The sequence below is a fragment of the Tachysurus fulvidraco genome, chromosome 4 (assembly GCF_022655615.1).
Source record: "Tachysurus fulvidraco isolate hzauxx_2018 chromosome 4, HZAU_PFXX_2.0, whole genome shotgun sequence".
Lineage (NCBI taxonomy): Eukaryota > Metazoa > Chordata > Actinopteri > Siluriformes > Bagridae > Tachysurus > Tachysurus fulvidraco.
Window position 1 is genome coordinate 23,858,294 of NC_062521.1, and position 23,816 is coordinate 23,882,109.

At 40.1% G+C, this 23,816-nt stretch overlaps 1 protein-coding gene and 1 pseudogene across 1 annotated transcript in view; both read right to left on the reverse strand.

The window, feature by feature from the left end:
• Positions 1 to 717: 717 nt before the first annotated feature.
• Positions 718 to 23,816, reverse strand: part of LOC113637532 — a 48,130-nt gene continuing 25,031 nt past the window's right edge. The window contains exons 4-11 of the mRNA XM_047812154.1: positions 19,295 to 19,331; positions 18,481 to 19,220; positions 8,838 to 9,080; positions 7,341 to 7,628; positions 7,030 to 7,225; positions 2,567 to 2,694; positions 1,917 to 1,947; positions 718 to 1,849 (exon numbers count right to left, since the gene is read on the reverse strand). Of these exons, the coding sequence (XP_047668110.1) occupies positions 999 to 1,849; positions 1,917 to 1,947; positions 2,567 to 2,694; positions 7,030 to 7,225; positions 7,341 to 7,628; positions 8,838 to 9,080; positions 18,481 to 19,220; positions 19,295 to 19,331 (2,514 nt within the window). The 3' untranslated portion in view covers positions 718 to 998. The remainder of the gene's footprint in view (positions 1,850 to 1,916; positions 1,948 to 2,566; positions 2,695 to 7,029; positions 7,226 to 7,340; positions 7,629 to 8,837; positions 9,081 to 18,480; positions 19,221 to 19,294; positions 19,332 to 23,816) is intronic.
• On the reverse strand, positions 21,815 to 22,777 carry LOC113637533 (annotated as a pseudogene).

Below are 23,816 nucleotides of genomic sequence, written 5' to 3' on the forward strand. Positions count from 1 at the left end.
CTACAGTGTTCTTCTTTTATCCAGATATTTATATTTCGGAATGGTATAGCAGCACAGACCGATGGTCATGGGCAGTTGAAAGCGCAATAGTGCAATACAAAAAACCCAGAATTATAGCAGTTCTTCGACAAGGTGCCAACTAATAGAATCATGAAATCTAAGAACAGAAATCTTATAGTGCAACAGTTGACAAGAGCAACCGACTGTGTACTTATTAGTTCTGGTGTATATTGTACAAAAGACTAAATGATGTGACAGGATGGCAAGAGTGAGTGGTCTTTGCAGGTGCTGTTAGCTTTCTTTATATTAGCTGTAAATCTCCCTAGGAATGGAAACTGGTGTCCAATGTATTTCTAGGAACTGCAGATACATATCATAGATGTTTCATGCTCTAAGTAATAACATTATATTATATGATCCGAACACATCTTGCATACAATACATAGTAACAAAAAGTTTATATTAAGTGCTGCTTTTGTGAAGAGATTTTATAATGTTTATAAAGGATCAGCTGGACTGGTGCTTATACTTATAAAAATGGCAACACCCATGGGCCAGTGTACAGAATCAAAATTGGAAAAAAAAAAGAATAGAAAGATTCCTCTTACATGCCAGTTAATATCAAGGTTACAGTTATAAAAAAAGAAATAAAAAACACAAATGCTTTTGTTGATTTTTGCTAATTTTATTAAGTTAACTCTCTTTAAAGAATAAATAAATAAACAGTCAGAAAATAATGTTTGCCAGGAAACAACAGTGTCAATATTAAGAAAATACACTACAATAATATAGATTTGACTCAAAATTGTTCGTAACTACTGAAAGTATTTCATGAAAAAAAAATTTAAACATAATAATTTTCAATCACACTAAATCTAAAGGAATTGAACATTTTGAACATATTAATTTTTTTATTTAAAAACAATATTTGACACGTTGCTCAAAATTAAATTAGGAGTAAATTATTACTTTAAAATACATTCTGATCTTACATGTTGTTACCAAAGAAAAAAATGTATAATCGGTGTGAGAATTAGCTTGATGATATTGCCTATAAATCCAAACAGAGAAGTGCTTCTCTCAGCTTGCATTCTTGCTGCTCTTATATGTTCCTCATTTCGTTGCGCTTTTGCTTTCTCTAGTGCCTCCCCTTCAAACTTCATCTTTAGCTCTTCTATCTCCTTCTGTCTCTGTGCTTCATTTTCTTTCAGGATCCGCTGTTTCTCTGCTTCTATCGCTCTCTCTGCTTCCTGAAGCATCTCTGTAGTATAATGCTCTCCACCATTTACAGTGACCATCATATCAATCTGGTCCAGAAGCTGGATGACTTGTTCTGGATTCTGGTCTTCATTATTAAACACATGGTATGCTCCATTGCATTTCATGATAAAATTCAAAAGCTTTGTATTGTTTCGAACAAAGTGATGAATATTTTTCCCCCTTAGTTGATCTCCATGAGTAAAGAGAGCCATAGTGTACCTGGAGGAATTTTCTCCAAAGATTTCTTGAAATAGCTGAACTGTTTTTTCTTCTTCCTCTGTAAATCTACCTATTTGAATCACAACTAAAAAGACATGAGGTCCTGGAGCAGAGAAGGGAATGCACAGCTTAATCCGATCAACCACCTCATCTACAGATAACTGAGTGTCAAACAGCCCTGGAGAGTCAATAACAGACACTTTTCTGCCATGAACATGTCCATTTTCTTTCTCACACTGTGTGGTTACAGATGAAGAAGACATATCAGATTTAAAAGCCTTTTTACCAAGGATGGTGTTTCCTGTTGCACTTTTGCCCACACCTGTCTTTCCGATCATCAGGATCCGAAGCTCGTCACTGGATTCTTGAACTGATAGAACATAACATTGATTTCTTGGCTTTTTATCATATTTTTGCTTAAATTATTATAACTTTACCTTGTTCACTTGAAGACTTGTTCTGTTGCATCTGTGGGATAAGAGCATTTGGAGCAGTGGTTTACTTTAGATATTCAATATAAATACTAAGTTTGTAAGTACAGTACAGATCCAACATGCTGGTGAAAACAGAATCCAGATATTTAGAGGAAATATCATCAAAGGAAAGCGATTTTACACCAGATCATGTGCATGCTGCAGAATCAGTTTGAAATTGCTTTTGGTTGATTAAAATATTTTTCATGTCAATTGGTAAACTATATTGAATGCAATGTTTCGGCCCAATACTTTAGCCATAGAAGTATGTGATGTGTTTTATAATTAGTATTCAATATGTTTCTTCCTTATGTGGTCTAAGGAACTTTTTCCTTGCCATTATTGCTTTTGGCTTGCTCATTTGGGATACTTATTTTTAAATTGATATAAAGAGTTTATCTATTTCTGTAAATTTGCTTTGTGACAATGTCCATTGTTAAAAGCACTAACAAATGAAACTGAACTGATTTGAACTGAATTGAACTGAATAAGATAACATATTCAGTAACTTCCAACCACAATTTAATGCTAAGCTGCAGCTCAATTTATTGTACACAATATAACTTAATTCTTCATAACAGAAGTATTATGCCAGTCATGACATTTCAGCCTACCTGAATCCCAAGAAATACCATAAGCAAACATCCCAAACATACAAATAGTTTAGAAGAAGGCAACCAGGACGTTTTCTTCTGTTCTGTGTTCTGTGAAGGCTTTTTTTCTGTAAGCTCATTCTGCAAAGCTGAAAAAGAATGACAGTAATTATTTGTTCAAGTCCAAATAAAATAAAAAATGCAAAGAAATAAAATAACAACTTTATAAATAAATATTTAGAATTTAGGACTTTTCACACTTGAAATATAGAACTCTGGGTCTTTGTAAACCTCGGGTAAACAGAAAGCTTGGTTATCTTCATGTTTCATAGTGCTCATACTTTACCCGTGGTTTACAATTAATCCTTGGTGTTCATAACCTGGTATTTCACACGGTACATTAATAATCTTTGGGTTAACGCTCTTATTTAATCTTTATTCGTTGTTTACGGTTTCAACGACCATGATGTATAACCCTTACGAGTCCATGGTCCCACATGAGGAACCTCCTGAATTTTATTCATGTAGCAATGACAAGTTAAAATACTCCACCATTTATGGTCAAACAGAAAAGAGAAAGACATCATTCTAAATTGCAACCGGTGTATTTTCATTTAAATAAAAAGAAAAATTTGAGTATGGGTTCCCTTCTGAGCCTGGTTCCTCTCAAGGTTTCTTCCTTATATCATCTCAGGGAGTTTCTCCTTGCCACTGTCACCTCCGGGTTGCTCATTAGGGATAGGTATATATAATTATAAATTTAAAATTTATCTTTTTAAAATAAATTTTAAACTTTAATTGTATATATTCAATTGTTTATTTTTATTCTATTTTTACTTCTTTTTATTATTATTATTATTATTATTATTATTATTATTATTATTATTATTATTATTATTATTATTATTATTATTTTATATGCATTTCCTTTTCTCTCTCTCTTTTTTGTTTCTATACTTCTGTAAAGCTACTTTGAGACAATGGGCAATTGTTAAAAGCGCAATACAAATAAATTTAATTGAATAAAATCAAAATGCTGTGATTTTGTAAATCAGCTCTTTATAATGAAGCAAAACTCAACGTATCATTGTTGCACAGACACGAGAATTATGTGTATATAAACACTGAAATGTTTACTTTTAAATGGATTTAAGATGTAATATCCTCTGTGTAAGATGTATCCTCAGTTTTTCTGTCTCTGTTTAACAGCGCTAATCTAGACACATTGTGCGCTATTCATACGTTAATGATCTATGTGGACAAGGTGTTCTTTTGTATATTGCTTCATCTAAGATGTATTACTTACTGTATATCCCCTTTGCTTCTGCGCGCAATTATGGGGTCAGAATTGTTTCGTTATTCTGAATAAATATACTATGATCCACAAATAAATATAAAGAGTTTCACAAATATTTTTAAATCAACAAATGGACAATAAGCATTTGGTAAATATATGTTACAAATTTCACAAAAAGAAATGAAATTCACAAATAAATAAAATGGGATTTGCAAATATTTTTTTTAATAAATATATATTTAATTGTATTTATTTGTGAATGGCTTCCTGCTCATTTGTGAATCGCGTTCTGTGCAATTGTGAATCACTGCGCGCATTTGTGGATTGCGTTCTGTGCATTTGTGGATTTGAAACATTTCTAACGTCAAGACGTGCACAAGAATCCACAAATAGGTGGACTCCGCCCACCGTCTACTCCAGCCAATCGGACAACGGTCTCGTGGCGCTGACCAATCGTGGCACGGTCTACCTCCAACCAATCACGTTCCGATTTACACTCTTCACACTCCATCACAGTAGGTGGCGGTACCAATTGTATATATGTACATAAATGTACATACAATTGCAGATTATTATTATTATTATTATTATTATTATTATTATTATTATTATTATTATTATTATTATTATTATTATTATTATTAAAGAGTACCACCATTTTTTTCTGACAGTGCTCCTAGCACAAATTATATAAGACACCGGTCTGCCCGACCGTTGTCCGATTGGCTGGAGTATACGATGGGCGGAGTCCACCTATTTGTGGATTCTTGTGCACTTCTTGACGTTAGAAATGTTTCAAATCCACAAATGCACAGAACGCAATCCACAAATGCGCGCAGTGATTCACAATTGCACAGAAATCGATTCACAAATGAGCAGGACGCCATTCACAAATAAATACAATTTATAAATATTTTTTTTATTTGCAAATCCCATTTTATTTATTTGTGAATTTCATTTCTTTTTGTGAAATTTGTAACATACTGTATATTTACAGTATGCTTATTGTGCATTTGTTGATTTAAAAAATATTTGTGAAACTCTTTATATTTATTTGTGGATCATAGTATATTTATTCAGAATAACGAAACAATTCTGGCCCCATAGCAATTGCTTGAATGTTCGGTGTTTTGCCGCTTCACGCTACCGACTACCGAGCCTGTTTCTTTAAGTGTTACTCTGTCCTGCTTTTCACGTGAAATGAAACACTCGCTGTTAAATTTCTGAGTGTTCGGTGTTAAGGATTTTACTCGTAACCGTCTAACTTCTAAACGTCGCGTCGTTTCACACTGAACAAGTTTGGCACCAGTGCCAGTGGGAAACGTTACTCAATGCGTAAAAGAGGAAACCCGGGAGTAAGTGTAGTGTGAAAAGACTGGACTTCTTCTTCTTCTTCTTCTTCTTCTTCTTCTTCTTCTTCTTCTTCTTATTATTATTATTATTATTATTATTATTATTATTATTATTATTATTATCATCCCAATCTTAACATCTGATAACATTTATAGAAATTGAATTCTCACCTGCCATTGCACTTGTTGATGGTTGAAGTATCTCTGTTGTGTGGAGCACACACACTAACTTTCAGTGGCTACGTAACTCTGTTTTGTATTCAGGAACGATCACTTTCACTTTCATTTCCTCTCACAGAGCATCATTTACACATCACACTGGATCTGCTCGTGGCACTCATTCATTTCATTAGTCAGCATTCACACATTTACATTTACATTTACATTTACAACATTTGGCAGACGACCTTATCCAGAGCGACGTACTCTGTAAGTGCTTAAATCTCTATCATTGGATACATTAATGCTGGTTGATTAGGTTCCATACTTAAGATACCATGAGTAAAACATTGTTCAAAGGTACAATGAAAAAGTGTCAAAGGTTGTGTTTTTTTAAATGCAAAAGATAGGGAAAGAAGTGCTTGTGGAAGCGTTTTCTGAATAAGTAGGTCTTCAACTGCCGTTTGAAATAGCCAGTGAAAAACAAAATCCTTGTGGTCTTCAATTTTTCCCCACAATGTCTAAAATCTATCTGTCTCACAAAACAAAATATGTTATGTGCAGAAAGAATTAATGCATTTTGAATACAATATTATTAAATTTTGCAAATTAATTTAAGAAATACTTCATAACTAACCGGACGAACATGTTTGCAAATTTGATTTATTTCGGTTTTGATATTTGCAAAGTTCCACCTGGAAGCATATTATTTACACAAGGGTGTGGCATTAACTGCTTTAATACTAATGTGTTTATTCCAGTACTTCTGCACATGTACTATAGAACATACAGTATTTACACTGATCAGGGCACTTTTGTGTATTGTCTTTTGTTTATTGTTTTTGTTTGCACTGTCTTTTGTCCTGCACTGTCTTTTTGTCTGTCTTGTTTTTCTTGTTTGTCTTGTCCTGCACTGTTTGCACCAGGTTGCACAGATGCACTTTATGTATCTAGGACTTTTTGTTTGTCCGATAAATTATACAGTGACAATCAGTGGTCAATGTGATGATATTTATTAACAGAGCTCATGTCAGACATACCACACATCACATAAGAACATTGCTCTCATGTGTTCTTATTACATACAGTATGCCCCCAAGGGGTGGGAGGACGTTCTTAAGCAATATCACTGTCATTTACACTTTAAGCATCACTCATTCAAGAACACTTACAATGACCATTTCATGAGTTCCCACTTACAACGTCCCTTTCACGAGCTCACATATTGAACAGGTGGACACCTGATTGCTGACTGCTGATTGTTAATAAAACATAATTAAGCACAAAGCATCCATCTAGCCTACAGTACAGTAGTCTGCAAGGCAGATATATAATCGTGTAAAAGTGTGTCTGCAATTATGTACCTTCAATATTCATGAGTTTGATTTTTTTCTAAAAACAGTCAAAATGTCCACATTCACCATACAAAAAGTTCTCTTTCATCATCTCGTGTTCGAGATCCACCTATGGGAAGGGCATCCGTTCCTGACCTCTACAGAAGCATCCAATTGCACCAAGTCTGGCTTGACAGACAGGAGCGCGTGCCAAAGGCAGGTAAGGTAACGCCCCTTACCCGAGTGCATAATGCACCTGCACGCGCTGCCATTCCTCAGTTTACTTTCGCTTCTCACGACTTCTGATCCTACCTCACAGCTCCCTGGTTTTTTGGACTGCACTTTCTGTCTTCAGGAGGACATATCGCTTGATCAGCCTCCGCCGGACGTGTTCGTCCTCAGCCAGGTTAGCTTCGCGAGCCGCCTGTCTCAAGAGGCTATTGATCTGCCATAGAACTGTAGCCATTGCCTGGCGCTCCCAAAAAAGCTCCTGCGTCGCAGGCTCAAGACGGCCACTTCCCAGTGTGTCGACTGCGAGCTGTCCGAATCGGAGGGGGAAAAAGGAGACCCCGCCACGCTCCCGGGGGCCACCCGTGGCGCGGCTTCCTCTGACTGGGCCGACATGTGTCCTTCCCAGTTTGAGGATTTACTACCGGCCAACGACCGCTTCCCCGAAGGACTGGCAGGTTCTGGGGATGAGGCCGAGGCGGGCCTTCTCGAGGGCTCGGATGACGAGGTAGCCATCCCGTCTTCCGCGGCCCCTCAGGCTCCCCCCGCTCCACCTCAATCGTTGCTGTTGGAGCTTTGCGAACGCGTGGCCGCGCGCCTCGACATCGAATGGCCGGCTCTCCTGAACGCTTCGGATCAGGAGAGGGACGTGTATGACGGTAAGCTTCTAGGGCCTCCTTCCGGCCCGAGGAAGCAGCTCCTGCCCCTCCTCCCTGCATGTGCAAAACACATGAGGTATTGCTGGGGAGATCCGCTTGATCTAAAACATGGTCTCGCGGGGCTTTAGGTGAAGGATATGGCGGGTCTGGGCATGGGCGACCCCCCCGTTATCGAGCCTTCCATCGCCAGACACCTTAACCCATCCCTGGGCGGGTTGCTCGCCCCACCCAAGCCCGTCCTCCCGGGCAAGATGGATCGTTTCTCCGCATCAATTTTTTCCACATAAGCATCTATCCTCCGCACACAAAATTCCTTTGTTTCGCCTACCAAGGTGTATGTTACGAATTCACAGTCCTTCCGTTCGGGCTCACGCTGAGTCCGCGGACGTTCTGTCTGTGTGTGGAGGCGGTGCTTGTCCCGCTGAGAATAGCGGGTCTCAGGATCCTGACTTACATAGACGATTGGCTTATTATAGCCGATTCGAGAGAGAATGTGATTCAGAACACTGCCCGTGTGCTCTCACACATCGCTGCGCTCGGTTTCAGAGTCAATGAGTTAAAGAGTAATTTCACTCCCGCTCAGGAAGTCATATTCCTGGGTCTGGAGCTGAATTCCATCGCGATGCGCGTTCGCCTAGCGCGGGGGCACGTCTCTTCATTCATGAACTGTCTATCGCGGTTCAGAGAAGGGGTGCGGATACAGTATCGCACATGTCTCAGATTACAGGGTCTTATGGCTTCGGCTGTCCATGTCTTGCCTCTAGGTCTTCTGAGAATGAGGGCTTTCATGAAGTGGATTTTGTCCCTTCATCTCTGCCCGTTGCGCGATCTTTTCCGCTTTGTCTTGGTGACGCGCGTGTGCATGGCCGCGCTGCGCCACTGGAGAGCTGCGGAGTTTTACGCACATGGGACCCCTCTCGGGTCGATCATGATGCGGAAAGTGGTCACGACAGATGCCTCCTTGACAGAGTGGGGAGCCACTCAAGAGGGCAGATCAGTGAACGGTGTGTGGCCGATCTCACTTCGCTCAGCCCATATAAATTACTTGGAGCTCCTCACTGTGTGGAAAGCTCTGATGCATTTCTCACCCCGCCTGCGGGGGCATCATGTGCTGGTACGCTGCGACAATACGACAGCTGTAGCGTATATCAACCGTCAAGGCGGCATGCGCTCCTCCAGGCTTCACGCTCTGGCTCACAAGCTGTTGGTATGGAGCACGCAGCACTTTCTGACGTCCCGGGCCTTTTGAACAGGGGTGCAGACCTTCTGTCGAAGGGGAACCCTCTGTACGGAGAGTGGAGGCTCCACCCCCAGATAGTGGAACTGCTCTGGGAGAGGTTCGGCCAGGCTGCCGTCAATCTCTTCGCCTCGTGCGAAAACGCCCACTGTCCTATGTTCTTCTCGCTTCAGGACGAGGACGCCCCCCTCGGCGTGGACGCTCTGGCTCATCCATGGCCCAGCGCGCTGCTCTACGCTTTCCCTCTGCTCTGCCTGATATCCCCGACCCTGGCCAGGGTCGCGGTGCAGGGTTTATCTCTGATCCTCATAGCCCCCAGGTGGCCCAAGGCACCTTGGCTGGCGGAGATAATTCCTCTTCTGTATGCGGAGCCGTGGCCCCTCCCGTTGTGTACGGATCTCCTGACCCAGGCAAACGGGGAGATTTTTCATCCTCACCCAGGCAGGGTGGCTCTCTGGGCCTGGCCCGTGAGAGGGCGAATTTGAGCACGCTGGGGCTTCCCCCCCGTGTTATTGCCACGATTCAGAGTGCCAGGGCCCCTTCCACACGCTCTCTCTATGATTGCAAATGGCGTGTGTTTGAGGCGTGGTGCGAGGAGCACCAGCTCGTCTCGTATCTGTGCTCAGTCACTGATATTTTGGGTTTTCTACAGGGCCTTATCGATCGTGGCAGGTCTTTTTCGACAATTAAGGTCTATTTGGCGGCTATCGCTGCATGTCACGCCGGGACGCTACGGTGGGGCAGCACCCCCTTATCCGTAGATTTATGAGGGGCGCGCGCCGCTCCCTGCCGGTCACCAGGAGTGTGGTCCCGGATTGGGATCTCTCCTTGGTGCTGGAGGTGTTGGCCCAACAGCCTTTTGAGCCCCTGGGGGATATCTCCCTCAGGTTGCTGTCCTTCAAGACGGCGCTGCTCCTGGCTTTGGCTTCCGCCAAACGTGTTAGTGATTTGGATGCGCTCTCGGTTCATTCCTCGTGCACCAAATTCTCGCTTAGCGGGGATAGGGTTTGGCTTAAGCCTAACCCGGCCTTCGTGCCTAAGTGCTTTCCAGCCTTCACTGGTGGTGTGATTGAGCTCTCCGCTTTTCACCCTCCTCCTTTTTGTGCATGTTTTTCAGGCATATGGTCTTCTCCCCGCCATACGCTCGGATTGGTCCATTTACATGTTTATTTACATGTTCTTTACCTGCAGGCTGCCCGCTTGTTGGACGTCAGCGAGGTTTTAACATGCATGTTGCCGCATGCTGTGTTTCCCTTTGGCTGAGCTTTTTGCCCCGCGCAGTATGTTGTGTCTGCTGCTTTGTGACGTGCCGAGCACCACCTTTTTGGCCGTCCTCTGGCTTACAGGGCCTCGCTGTGGGTGTATTGGGCAACCTGGGAGTTGTCTATATCTCCCATAGGTTGATCTCGAACACGAGATGATGAAAGAGAACATTAGGTTACTGTCGTAACCCCGGTTCTCTGAAACATCGAGTGGAGAGATCCACCAAGTTTGCCACGCTTGCTGAATATGTACACTGAGGAAAGGCAGCGCGTGCAGGTGCATTATGCACTCGGGTAAGGGGCGTTACCTTACCTGCCTTTGGCACGCGCTCCTGTCTGTCAAGCCAGACTTGGTGCAATTGGATGCTTCTGTAGAGGTCAGGAACGGATGCCCTTCCCATAGGTGGATCTCTCCACTCGATGTTTCAGAGAACCGGGGTTACGACAGTAACCTAATGTTATCTTTATTACATTTTTGTTTGGAGTTCCCAAGGGTATGCAATGAAACATGATTTGGTCATGTATTTAATATATTGATTCATTTATTTATTAATCTATACTTAATTTGTCAATCCATAAATTTTTGCTTCTAAAATTAATACGTTGTTTGGTTGTGGAACATTCTGTGATAGCGCTTTCACCAGCAGAGGTCCTCGTCGAGCTCTGATTTGAAAAGCTTCGGGTAATGAACCTTTTTCCGATACAATTGGGTTGAAAGCTTCACTGCGCCATCACTAGTGCGAGATGCATACGCAACTGGTCTGCCCTCCTGCATACAAGCAGCACCAAGCCCGAAACATGAGGCATCACAGGTTAGTGTAACCGGCTTCTTCACATCATAGTATGCTAGGTGGGGTGGGCAAACATGACTTGAGGGTTTCAAATGCATTTGGTGTTGCTGGTACCAGCACCACGCAGTCTCTTGTGTGTCAGCTCTCTGAGGGGTGTGGCAATGTCGCTGAAGTTTGATATAAATTTCCCCAGATAATTTACCATTCCAAGGAAACGCTGTAGTGCAGGGACATCCTTGGGGACTGGCATCTCAGAGATTGCTTTTGTCTTGGAAGGATCAGCTTTCAGGCCTTCACTTGTAAAGATGTGTCCCACATAGCTGACTTTATTTGCATTTAACAGGGTTTAGCATGAGCTTGACCTCACACGCTCTGTTCAACACTCTTTTCAAATGAAGAGCTCTTTTCCAAAACATGATAAACGGCAAAATTAGAAAAAACGAGTTTTTCATGTCACTTTGCTGTGTTGTGAACCTATATACTGCTCCATCAATGTTTCATGCCAAAACGCTATATTTCCTTGTTTACAATGTACTGCAAGATGCGCCAAACCTGTTTTTTGCCTAAACGCTATATGTCCTCTCGACCAATCAGAATTCAGTGAGCACTCGACGCAATCCAACATGTCGGCGGTCTGAGGCGAGAGATGTTTGTTTGTGTGCAGTCTTCAAAATTAGTGTTTTTAACTGTAATAACAATTTTTTTGGCCTGGATGAGCCAGTGAAACCTACTTTACTGGATATTGAATATTATAATATTGAAACCTGAAATTGAAAATATTTATTTTTTACTATTTATTTTATGTTACTATTTATTTTATTTGGGTTATTTATTTCCCTGATGTCATGTTGCATGTTTTCTTGTTGGTTTATGTCTCTTTTTATAAAAAATAAATAAATAAATAAATAAATAAATAAATAAATAAATATAGGATGGATGTATAGCGTTTTGGAAAAAAATAAAAATAAACTTTGAATTCATATTCAACAAAATTGTTGTTTCATTTAACAATCACTGTTTAACATGTTCAGACTGAGCCAACAGACCGTTTTAACAGGATAAATTGAATATAAACAAAATGTGTGGGTCAAGGTAAAAAAAGTAATTTTCATAAAAACTATTAAAATGGATTTATAGCATTTTGGAAAAGAGCTCCTCAAATTAATGTCGTGTTCAGCAATGTTGCACGAGGATACCCTGAAAATAACTGCTCCATCGAGCAGTTGGAACACTTTGCTAGCATTGAGTTTATGCAAAAAGGCATACGAAGAACTCTATAGCGCCCAAATGGGGTGCTAAATGTGGTCATCATGGAGAACTTGGGGTCTAAGCGAATCTGCCAGAAAGAGTTCTTCGCATCGAGCACTGAAAATACAGTTGCCCCTGACATCTGGGACGCCACTTCCTGTACGCTGCGCATTGGGTGATTTGATCTTTTTAAGGCAGAGTTGAGATCTTTTGGGTTGATACACAGACTGATTTCTTGTCTGTATTGCATCCACATTAGTGGCAGTCTGAGTTACAGCAAACATTTTATTTTCCTCTGTCATTTCATGTATGAGAAAAATCTAGATGGCTTTAGTTTGAGTTAGATCACTGTCTCTCAACAGTACTTTCCTTAAGCTTTCACTTTTGATGCCACATAATATCCTATCACAGATCAGCTCGCCAGTCAGTTCTCAGTTTAATTCTGAGATAACTGATGAATGCCTCAATAGTCTCCTCTTGTTTTATTTTGTTGAGGATTGCATATTTCATGGAATTTTGTTTTCAGGCACTCTGGCTCTTCTCTCGTTTCAGCGGTAGTCAAGATCGCGCCATTCTTGCCCGGTGCATGCACCTCCGCTGCATAGACAAATGAATATATGCCCTAGTCTTGGCAGGCTTATCATAGTGCGCGGCGTTGATGAAAATGTCATAATCTTGCTCGAAGATTCACCAATTGTCGGCAATATTTCCATCAAAAGTGAGCGGGTCTGGTCTTTGAAAGCAATCCGCCATCACTGTGCGGTCTCCTCGATTAGTGTAGGCTCTGTTTTCTATAAAACAGTGACTCACAGGCAAACAGTCTGATAAATTATCCAGTGACAGTTAGTGGTCAATGTGATGATATTTATAAACAGAGCTCGTGTCAGACATACCACACATCACATATGAACATACAGTAGCTCTCCTGTGTTCTTAGTACATACGCCCCATCTCTTTCTGTCCTTTAGGTGGTGCTATGGCTATAGTAAATTCATTTTCCTACACCAGGTCTACGTGTAGTGTAGCCAGGCAAGCAGTGGTGTGGTTGGCTAATTATTCTAGACTTTTTAAGCAGGCACTAGGGAAGAGGCCTCGAAATGTGGGCCTTGTTTTAAAAGCATGTGGGATGTACAGTGGTGCTGCTTTGTTTGGTTGTGTTTGAATTTGCCTCAGATGAGGTAGGCTGAGTGGTTGTTATTTTATATTGTTTGATTTGTTTATTTATGGGGATTTATTTTGATGCTATGGGAAAATTGTGTTTTTGTATATTTAGATGCAGATAAATTGAGTAAATTCCTCTCATTTTGAAGGGTAAGTAGAACAGGAAGTAGAACAGGCAAAGCATCTTTTGAATAAGTGCCAGTCCCTCTTTTCTGTAAGTGAGGGTGATATAAGGTGTACATCACTAATTACACACGAGATCCCTGTGGTGGATGATAAACCAGTTCGACAGCCATATAGGTGAATCCCTCCCTCTCGGTATGAGTCAGTGCGGGCCCATATTCAACAACCTCTGGATAGTAAAGTGATAAGGGAGAGTAGTAGTCCTTATTCCTCTCCTATTGTCTTTGTACAAAAAAGGATGGGACAAATAGGATGTGTGTCGATTATCGTCAGCTTAATGCAAAGACTAGGAAAGATGCATTGACTAGAGATTACAATCAGGTACAAGTGGCTGAGGCCGATAACAGGGGGTTGCTACTGACCCCGGAAAAGTGGCAGCAGTGAAAGATTGGGGTCACCCAGAGTATTTGGTGAACCTTTGGTCATTTTTAGGGTACGGCAGTTATTATTGACGTTTTATTGAGGTATTTGCTCAATATGATACAGCTTCTAGCAGCTTCTTTGGAGTAGATCTCTGATTCTCAGTCCTCCTTTAACAGCAGGTTCACAAACAAAGATTAGCCTGTTTATTGATCCCAACTGAAATATAAACCTTTATTTTCAACTATTAGTTGACATTCAGGTTACCTTTTGAGTTTGGGTTTTGTACAGAATTCATTTATTCTTTATTATTTTAAATAAAAAGAATGAGAATGGAGAATGCAATTTTTTTATTCTGATAGAGACATGTTTATGTTGCTGTTAATTATGTCATTTCTAATGTCACCTTCTACTGAAACACAATCCTTCTTGCTGGTCAGTTTTTCTGCTGTTTTACTCTGTACATCTATCTACAAATTGAAAACCAGATCTCACAGGATGGACAAATCTCGCTTTGAAAAAAGTTTTTTCTATTTGATACTGTGATGTAAATCATTTACGGGATTGTAATAAAACTTCCAGCATGTTATGAACAAACTGATGAAGGCTTTTTCAGGTTTATAAGATGGAAACTCAACCTTAACCTCATGAGTCCATCCAAAGAGTTCACTCCAGCTAAAGTCGACCTACCTATAAGAAGAATAAATATGCAGGATCAAGTGTAGGGGTGTGCCATATCATAACATCCACGATAATACCAGTATAAATTTTTACATAATAAAAAAAGTGTCATATCCCAATATCAGTGACGTATCATGTGATGATCTATAACCGACTGTTCCCTGCCATGCACATTGACGCAATGCCAGCGAGTGAGAGCAGCACATCAGCCTCGGCTGATGGTTTAGTACCAAAAAAAAAAGCTACTTCAATAGTATGGAAGTGGTTTGTATACAGTAGGTCAGACATTCAACAAAACACAATCGTTTGCATAATATGTCAGAAAATGGTGTCCACAAAAGCTGGAAACACAACTAACCTGTTTACCACTTCATTCAATACATACTGTAAACCAGTGTTGTATAAAGTACTAGAAAGCAATACTTGAGTAAAAGTACAAGTATCGTACTAGAAAAAGACTTTGGTAGAAGTGAAAGTTACCTTTTAGAATATTACTCAAGTAAAAGTCTTAAAGTATCTGATATTTACTGTACTTAAGTATCAAAAGTAATTTTCTGATATTTAATACTTAAGTATTTGAAGTAAAAGTAAAAAAGTAAAATTTCAGTGATTTTCGGTAGGTATAAGAGCAGGGGCGGTTCTAGGGTTTCATCTTTAGGGGGTTTTAGCCCTCAGTGAGAATTTAAAACAAGAAGAGTTTATATTATATATTATATGACTACATAGTAAGCCATTAATGCAATATTAATGTAATGATGCCAGTCTTGAATCAAATCAGTTCATGTATGTGTGCATTCTTTACAAACAGTGTGTCCAATGAATGCACTCACTCACTCACTCACTCACTCACTCACTCACTCACTCACTTTCTACCGCTGATCCAAACTACCTCGGGTCACGGGTAGCCTGTGCCTATCTCAGGCTTCAATACCAAATCAATACATTTTATTTTTATTTAGTATTGAATTTATTGTTTGCATTAATATTTTGTTTGTGCTACAACTCTGGTAATAAGAATAGTGACATTTCACTGCTTTTGGTTGCCGTATTTGCAGCTTTCAGCCGATTAACGTTATAAATGCCTCCAGCTCTGACTGCGCGTGCACGCTGCGCATGCCTGTGCTTCTCCGTAGAGCGTGTGGAGCGTAATGCAATCTAAGAGCAGTGATTCGCCAAACCTCTCTTATTGCAGTTTTACACATTTCTTCTAATTTTATTTTGTAGTAACGAGTAACGAAGACGCTTAGTGGAAATATAACGGAGTAAAAATATACATTTTATCTAGGAAATGATGTGGAGTAAAAGTGAAAGTTGACATAAATTTAAATAGCGAAGTAAAGTACAGATACAGTACGTGACATTTCTACTTAAGTACAGTAACGAAGTGTTTGTACCCTGTTACATTACAACACTGCTGTAAACACACGAGTCATCCGAGCATCACTGGAGTACTCACCAATTACACTCCTTATGACAGGAAAGGCAAACAGTAGATAGAAATTACTGATGCGGTTTCGTATTGTTTTGCAAAGGATATGATGAAGCGTTTTGTGAAGTTTGTGAAGTAGGATTCCTTCTATCCTGACAGAGTCACACAGTCACACATCTGTACCCCATCTGAAACAGCCAATTGACCCATGCCTCCAAGAGACCAAAAAAAGACCCTTGGAAGTGTTTTAAAGGTTACAGCAATAAAGAAGCTGAACTACACAGCTACTTGAATTGTCCACCAGCAGATAGTGAGTGATCCACTCATGTGGTGGAAAATGTGTGAGGGGAGCTTTCAGGTCGGATCAGCCATTTAGCCAAGAAATACCTGTGCATCCCTGCTACCAGCACTGCTGCCGAGAGGCTGTTCAGCATCGGAGGGAATGTAGTGGCTTTTCAAAGGTCATCTATTAAGCCAACATTAGTGAATATGCTGCTTTAATTTTGTTTGCACTAATAAATGCTGCTGCTTGCATGTTGCAATCAGAGATAAAATGTTTTCAGTATTTTTTTGTCCTATATCTGAAATATTGTTATCGCAAATTTCCCTGAAATATCATGATATAATTTTGAAGCTATATCACCCACTCCTAATCCTGTGTTTATTTTTTAAACTTTCTGAACAAACCCAAATTTATTTCAAAAAGTCCTTATTTTCAAAGAAGGAACACACACACCCTATTTTTTTCTGAGCTATGACAGTGATTGTATTTTATATCTATGCAGGTTCATTGCGTATAAGTTTCTCTGGGGTGGATCACTGAAACTTAGTTTTCCTTTAAACCCAGTATCACTAAAGAAAATTAGCCTGTCTGAAAGAGCAAATACAAAAGACAAACGGAAAAATATTATAAGACTGACACCCTGACAAATATCTAACCATCACTGACGAAGTTGTAAAAATCATTAATCAGATGCTATTCTATAGCCCTAATCGGACGGGATTAGTTTTACGTGGGGACGTGGAGTAATGCAATTTTACCTCAGGATGTCTGTAATATTAATTGCCCAATTCGCACGGGACAAGACATCTCAGTAAAACTAGCAGAAGTGGGAGGGGTAACTCGCTTTACGCACTACAGTAACCTCCTTGTCGTCATGTGCGTATGACGTTGCTTCCTGTTTCAAGCGCGTCCATGCTTTTAAACAGGAAATGACGGAATTTTACCACACATATTTACGGCGGGTCTATTCGGACGGGATTAGTATTACCTGAGGTAATTTTTCCGGACCTTTTTACAGAAGGTAAAAGTTGCCGTAATCTTTACTGACATTGTCCGTAATGATTACCGAGATGGCACATTCAGACGGGACTAAAATCACAGAGAAGCTCTGGTAATAATTACTTCACCCCCACGTCCCCACGTAAAACTAATCCCGTCCGAATAGTGCTTATGTAAACATGCATAGAATTTGTCTGTTACTGACAGACAAGCAAAAAAATATTTTTACCAGTACACTGGCGATCATTTCCACTGGTGGAATGGAAGTCAACTTATTTTACAATTTCAATCAGTATAAAAAATTTAATTTTTTAATGGCCACAACTCTGATATAAAAATAGGCAGGACACTGTTGGATTTCACTGTTCATATAACCTTAGTGGTTGAAGTTAACGCTTTCAAATTATTTTTCAAGGTTATGATCAAGTTTGGGTTACAAAATAGGTTTGATATCCCCATTTGCTTTAAATATGTAATCATTTGTGTGGAAAAAAACTAACCTTTTTTTTTTTTTTTCCATTTTTCCATGTAGAGTAAGTAAAAACAGAAATAATTACGAACCACTACAAATTTTTAAAGCCATTAGTGTCTACTTTCATATATGTCATTAACTACAACTGCGGAGAGCAACATGAAAAAAAAATTCTATAATGATCATGTACACCCTGAAAACAGCCTCGTTATTAATCATAATAACGTGTCCTTCATAATAATGTTATCCTTTGTATAGTAACAAAGGATAATAACGTATTAACGTGAAACAGGAAACACAACAAAGATGTGTATGCACTTGTTACACACACACACACACTCTCTCTCTCTCTCTCTCTCTCTCTCTCTCTCTCTCTCTCTCTCTCTCTCTCTCTCTCTCCCTCTCTCTCTCTTCTGGGCGAGAGCTATAGCCTCCTAATCACCTGAGGTAATTTCTTCTAAACAATTTCTGCTTATAAACACACATTTCAAATTAAATACTTATTTACTTCTGAATATTTAAGGATATGTCCTTAATATTATACAAAGGAGAATGCCTCAGGTAATAAGAGAGGCACATTTCTCCCTCATGTGCACAATCAATGTCGGCAAATCCGTCAAAGCCCGCTAGAGGGCGCCTAAACGCTACCTTTGTAACACTCGTTCATTTGAAGTTTACAGGATGGAAGGAATGAGTGTAGTTTTTGCAGATGCTTGTAGCTTTCCTTATATGAACTCCAAAGATTTGTCTTCATAATATTGCCTAGCATAATGAAAATGCTTCCAGACTTGCTGCTTTCATACGTTTGACAGCCTTCTTTTTTCACTCTCCAAAACTTCCTCTTCAACCATCTTCTTCAGCTCTTCTATTTCCTTCTGTCTCCGTGCTTCATTTTCTTTGAGGATCCTCTGTTTCTCTGCTTCTGTCTCTCTCTCTACTTCCTGAAGCATCTCTGTAGTGTAATGTTCTCCACCATTTACAGTGACCATCATATCAATCTGATCCAGAAGCTGGATGACTTGTTCTGGATTCTGGTCTTCATTATTAAACACATGGTATCCTCCATTGCATTTCATGATAAAATTCAAAAGCTTTGTATTGTTTCGAACAAAGTGATGAATATTTTTCCCCTTTAGTTGATCTCCATGAGTAAAGAGAGCCATAGTGTACCTGGAGGACTTTTCTCCAAAAATGGCTTGAAATAGCTGAACTGTTTTTTCTTCTTCCTCTGTAAATCTACTTATTTGAATCACAACTAAAAAGACATGAGGTCCTGGAGCAGAGAAGGGAATGCACAGCTTAATCCGACTGACCACCTCATCTACAGATAACTGAGTGTCAAACAGCCCTGGAGAGTCAATAACAGACACTTTCCTGCCATGGACATGTCCATTTTCTTTCTCACACTGTGTGGTTACAGATGAAGAAGACATATCAGATTTAAAAGCCTTTCTTCCAAGGATGGTGTTTCCTGTTGCACTTTTGCCCACACCGGTCTTTCCGATCATCAGGATTCGAAGCTCGTCACTGATTTCTTGAACTGTTAGAACATAACATTGATTTCTTGTCTTGTTGCATATTAAAAAAGAATTGGTAAGAATGTACAGTACACACCTTGTTCTTCTGAAGAGCTGTTCTGTTGCTCAAAGAACTGTGGGGAAAAGGTATTTAGACCAATCTATTCTAAAAGTATAAATGTACAAATAATAATATAATGTAAAGGAATAGTCTAAAATGTGACCTCCAGTGATCTTAATGAGTTGATCATACTATTATCATTCATTCATTAAATCAAACTTTTTTTATTTTAATTTTTAATTTCTACATAATATTTTAACATATAAAGACAATAAAAGCTGCCTTAGCTTTAATCATAATCTTAAGAGCTAATAATTTGTTCTCACACAACAAAATCAGACTAGGCTTAGTTCATGAATTGGTCAAGTGCTTCAGTAGAAATGAAACTGAAACTGATCTTTCAGTGCGGTGAGACATATCATCTAAAATAGTTTTTGTTTTTAGGTTTTATAATTATAGCAAATAATTACAGTAATCCAGTTGTGTTTAAACATACAGTTTGATTGCAGTATTTAGTAATAATAATCATAATATGGTAGTGTTTATTGCCATACTTTGATTTACTTTATTTGCATTTCTCAGGGCAAGTAAAGCAGTACATGGCCTGGCTTATTTCTCCTAAAATGCTGTTGACATGTTTTGTGGTTGTGGCAGCTTTTGGGATTCAGGTAGGCTGAAATTTCACAACTGATTTAATACTTCTCTTGTTAAATGTATGTAATGTCATTATATGCATGAAAAAGTACTCTAGCATCAACCTGGTCCAATTTGTAACAGACAAAAATAATTTCATTATATTGATAATAGTATGGGGGCACGCGGCTTAGTGGTTAGCACGTTCGCCTCACACCTCCAGGGTTGGGGGTTCGATCCCCGCCTCTGCCTTGTGTGTGTAGTTTGCATGTTCTCCCCATGCCTCAGGGGTTTCCTCCGGGTACTCCGGTTTCCTTCCCCGGTCCAAAGACATGCATGGTAGGTTGATTGGCATCTCTAAATTGTCCGTAGTGTGTTATTGTGTGAGTGAATGAGAGTGTGTGTGTGTGTGTGCCCTGAGATGGGTTGGCACTCCGTCCAGGGTGTATCCTGGCCTGATGCCTGAAGACGCCTTAGATAGGCACAGTCTCCCTGTGACCTGAGAATTTCGGATAAGCGGTAGAAAATTAACGCTCTTATTTAATCTTTATTTAATCTTTATATCTGTTTACAGTTTCAACGACCATGATGTACAACTCTTACCAGTCCATGGTCCCACATGAGGAACCTCCTGAATTTTTATTCATGCCGCAACGACGAGTTAAAATACTCCACCATTTATGGTCAGAGAGAAAAGAGAAAGACATAATTCTAAATTGCAACAGGTCTATTTTTATTTGAATAAAAACAGAAATTTGAGGATGGGTTCCCCTTTGAGCCTGGTTCCTCTCAAGGTTACTTCCTCATATCATCTCAGGGAGTTTCTCCTTGCCACCATCGCCTCCAGCTTGCTCATTAGGGATAGGGATACAGTAGATATAAATGAGGCAGGTTCTAGGTTGCTTTAAATCTGGTCATTACTGCAGGGAGATGTAGATTTAGGGGAGTGAGGTTGTGAGTTTAAATTATTGAATTTTTAAAAATCCTAAATATACTCACTGTATCACACTCATTGAATTATGTATTATAGGACTAGTTTTAATGCAATATATATTAAATTCTTATTTGTTCTGTCTCTGTTGTCATGCTTATAAACCAGAGAGTATTCTTAACTTATACTTTTAACATTATATCTTACAGTATTAGAGAAATGCCAGGATTGTGTGGTTGACTTTATCACATTGCGGGGTGGAATAATTGTTCTTGCAAATATTAATAATTTTCTGTAATTTTCTGTAAATGCTAAAATCAAAAACATTTCTAAAACACAAACTCTGTTTGGGCTGATTGCTTTCAATACGCTTAATGTATGTTTGTGATGTGCAGAGTATGAAAAAGAAATAATGAAGTTAATAACTCAAGTAAAGGTAAATAATTGCTGTTCAATAGTATATGAACAAAATGGTGAAAAGTGCCAATAAAACCAAAGAAAAAGTCATAGCATATTTCCATGTTAAATGTTCATTACTACATTCCTCTGATTATTATTATTCCTCTGACAAAATGCAACTTTTAAGAATGTTACAAAATAAACATTACTAATTTGTTAAAACATAACAAATAACCAATTTGGTGATGACATTATTCTGCTCAGACATTACTGATTTAAAATTAAAAACATAGTGAGTAATTATTCACTCACTCACTCATTTTCTACCACTTATCCGAACTACCTCGGCTCGCAGGGAGCCTGTGCCTATCTCAGGCGTCATCGGGCATCAAGGCAGCATACACCCTGGATGGAGTGCCAACCCATCGCAGGGCACACACACACACTCTCATTCACTCACACACTGCGGACAATTTTCCAGAGATGCCAATCAACCTACCATGCATGTCTTTGGACCGGGGGAGGAAACCGGAGTACTCGGAGGAAACCCCCGAGGCGTGGGGAGAACATGCAAACTCCACACACACAAGGCGGAGGCGGGAATCGAACCCCCAACCCTGGAGGTGTGAGGCAAACGTGCTAACCACTAAGCCACAGTGCCCCCCCGTGAGTAATTATTTCAAGTTGAAATTTGAAACATTGCCTGATGAAGTATACGTGTATATATAGTGTAATTTCAAATAACAGCTGAAGAATCTTTTCAAAATAATAGTAATAATCTCTTTCAGCCTTTTCTCTTGCTTCCTCTTCATGTTGCTTAGTTTTCTCCTTTTTTCATTTTCAATGTCTTCTCCTTCAAACTTCTTGCTCAGCTCTTCTATCTCCTTCTCTCTCCGGGCTTCATTTTCTTTGAGGATCCGCTGTTTCTCTGCTTCTATCGTTTTCTCTGCTTCCTGAAGCATCTCTGTAGTGTAATGTTCTCCTCCATTTACATTGACCATCTTATCAATCTGGTCCAGAAGCTGGATGACTTGTTCTGGATTCTGGTCTTCATTATTAAACACATGGTATCCTCCATTGCATTTCTTGAAAAAATTCAAAAGCTTTGTATTGTTCCAAACAAACATGAATATTTTTCCCCTTTAGTTGATCTCCATGAGTGAAGAGAGCCATAGTGTACCTGGAGGAATTTTCTCAAAGATTTCTTGAAATAGATGAACTGTTTTTTCTTCTTCCTCTGTAAATCTACTTATTTGAATCACAACTAAAAAGACATGAGGTCCTGGAGCTGAGAAGGAAATGCACAGCTTAATCCATCTGACCACCTCATCTAAAGATAACTGAGTGTCATACAGCCCTGGAGAGTCAATAACAGACACTTTTCTGCCATGAACAAGTCCATTTTCTTTCTCACACCATGTGGTTACAGATGAAGAAGACACATCAGATTAAAAAGCCTTTCTTGCAAGGATAGTGTTTCCTGTTGCACTTCTGCCCACACCTGTCTTTCCCATCATCAGGAAAGAACATAAGTCTCTAGGTTACGACCGTAACCCTAGTTCCTTGAGGAACGAGACGCAGCATCGAAACGCTATGGGAACGCCTTCTGCGTGACCGCGCTCTGAACCACGTGTGTAATCTGACCAATAGGCGTTGGGATGTGACGTCATCGGCGGGTGACGTCGCGTAAACAGGAAGCTACAAATGGCTGTGAGATGTACAAGACACTAGCTCCTGTGAGAGAAGGTAAGCGCCGCAGGGATGCAGGGAGTGTGGCACGGAGACGCAGCGTCTCGTTCCTCAGGGAACTAGGGTTACTATCATAACCTACAGACGTTCCCTTTCGGAACTCGAGCTGCGTCGAAACGCTATGGGAACGAGTGTCCAATCACGCCACACTGACCAGACCCTGCGTAGAGAATGAGGGCCTTGGCACCTGCACATAGGACAGAGGAGCCCGGGGTGGCTCTGAGGTCAAGGTCATAGAACCTGACAAAGCTCAGCGGGGTGGACCAACCCGCAGCGTCACAGATGTCTTGGAGTGCCAGTTCAGCAGACCAGGCCGTAGAGGCCACCACAATCCGGGTGGAGTGAGCTCGGACCCCGAACGGTGCGGGGAAGCCAGCGGGCTTGTGAGCCGACAATCGCATCCACTAACCATCTGCTCAACATCTGCATAGCGGCCGGGAAACCCTTCCTGTTAGGGCCGTAGCAGACGAGCAGCTGCACCGATTCTCTCCATGGACTCGTCCTGCGGAGGTAAGTGACCAGTGCTCACACTGGACACAGTCGGTTCTGTCGCTTCTGTTCGGGGGCTGTAAATGGAGGAAGCTCTGGAGCGGAGAAGGGTCTCTACTACCTCGGTAGAGAGACCAGCCGCTATTCAATTCAATTCAATTCAAGTTTATTTGTATAGCGCTTTTTACAATAGACATTGTCTCAAAGCAGCTTTACAGAACATAAACACAGAGCAGAAGGTAAACATAATTAATGATAAAGGAAATAACGAATAATAAAAGAAATAAGAATTATCAGAATAAAAATTCTAGATTATTATTAGATGTATATAGTTCACAGTGTGTATGTATTTATTCC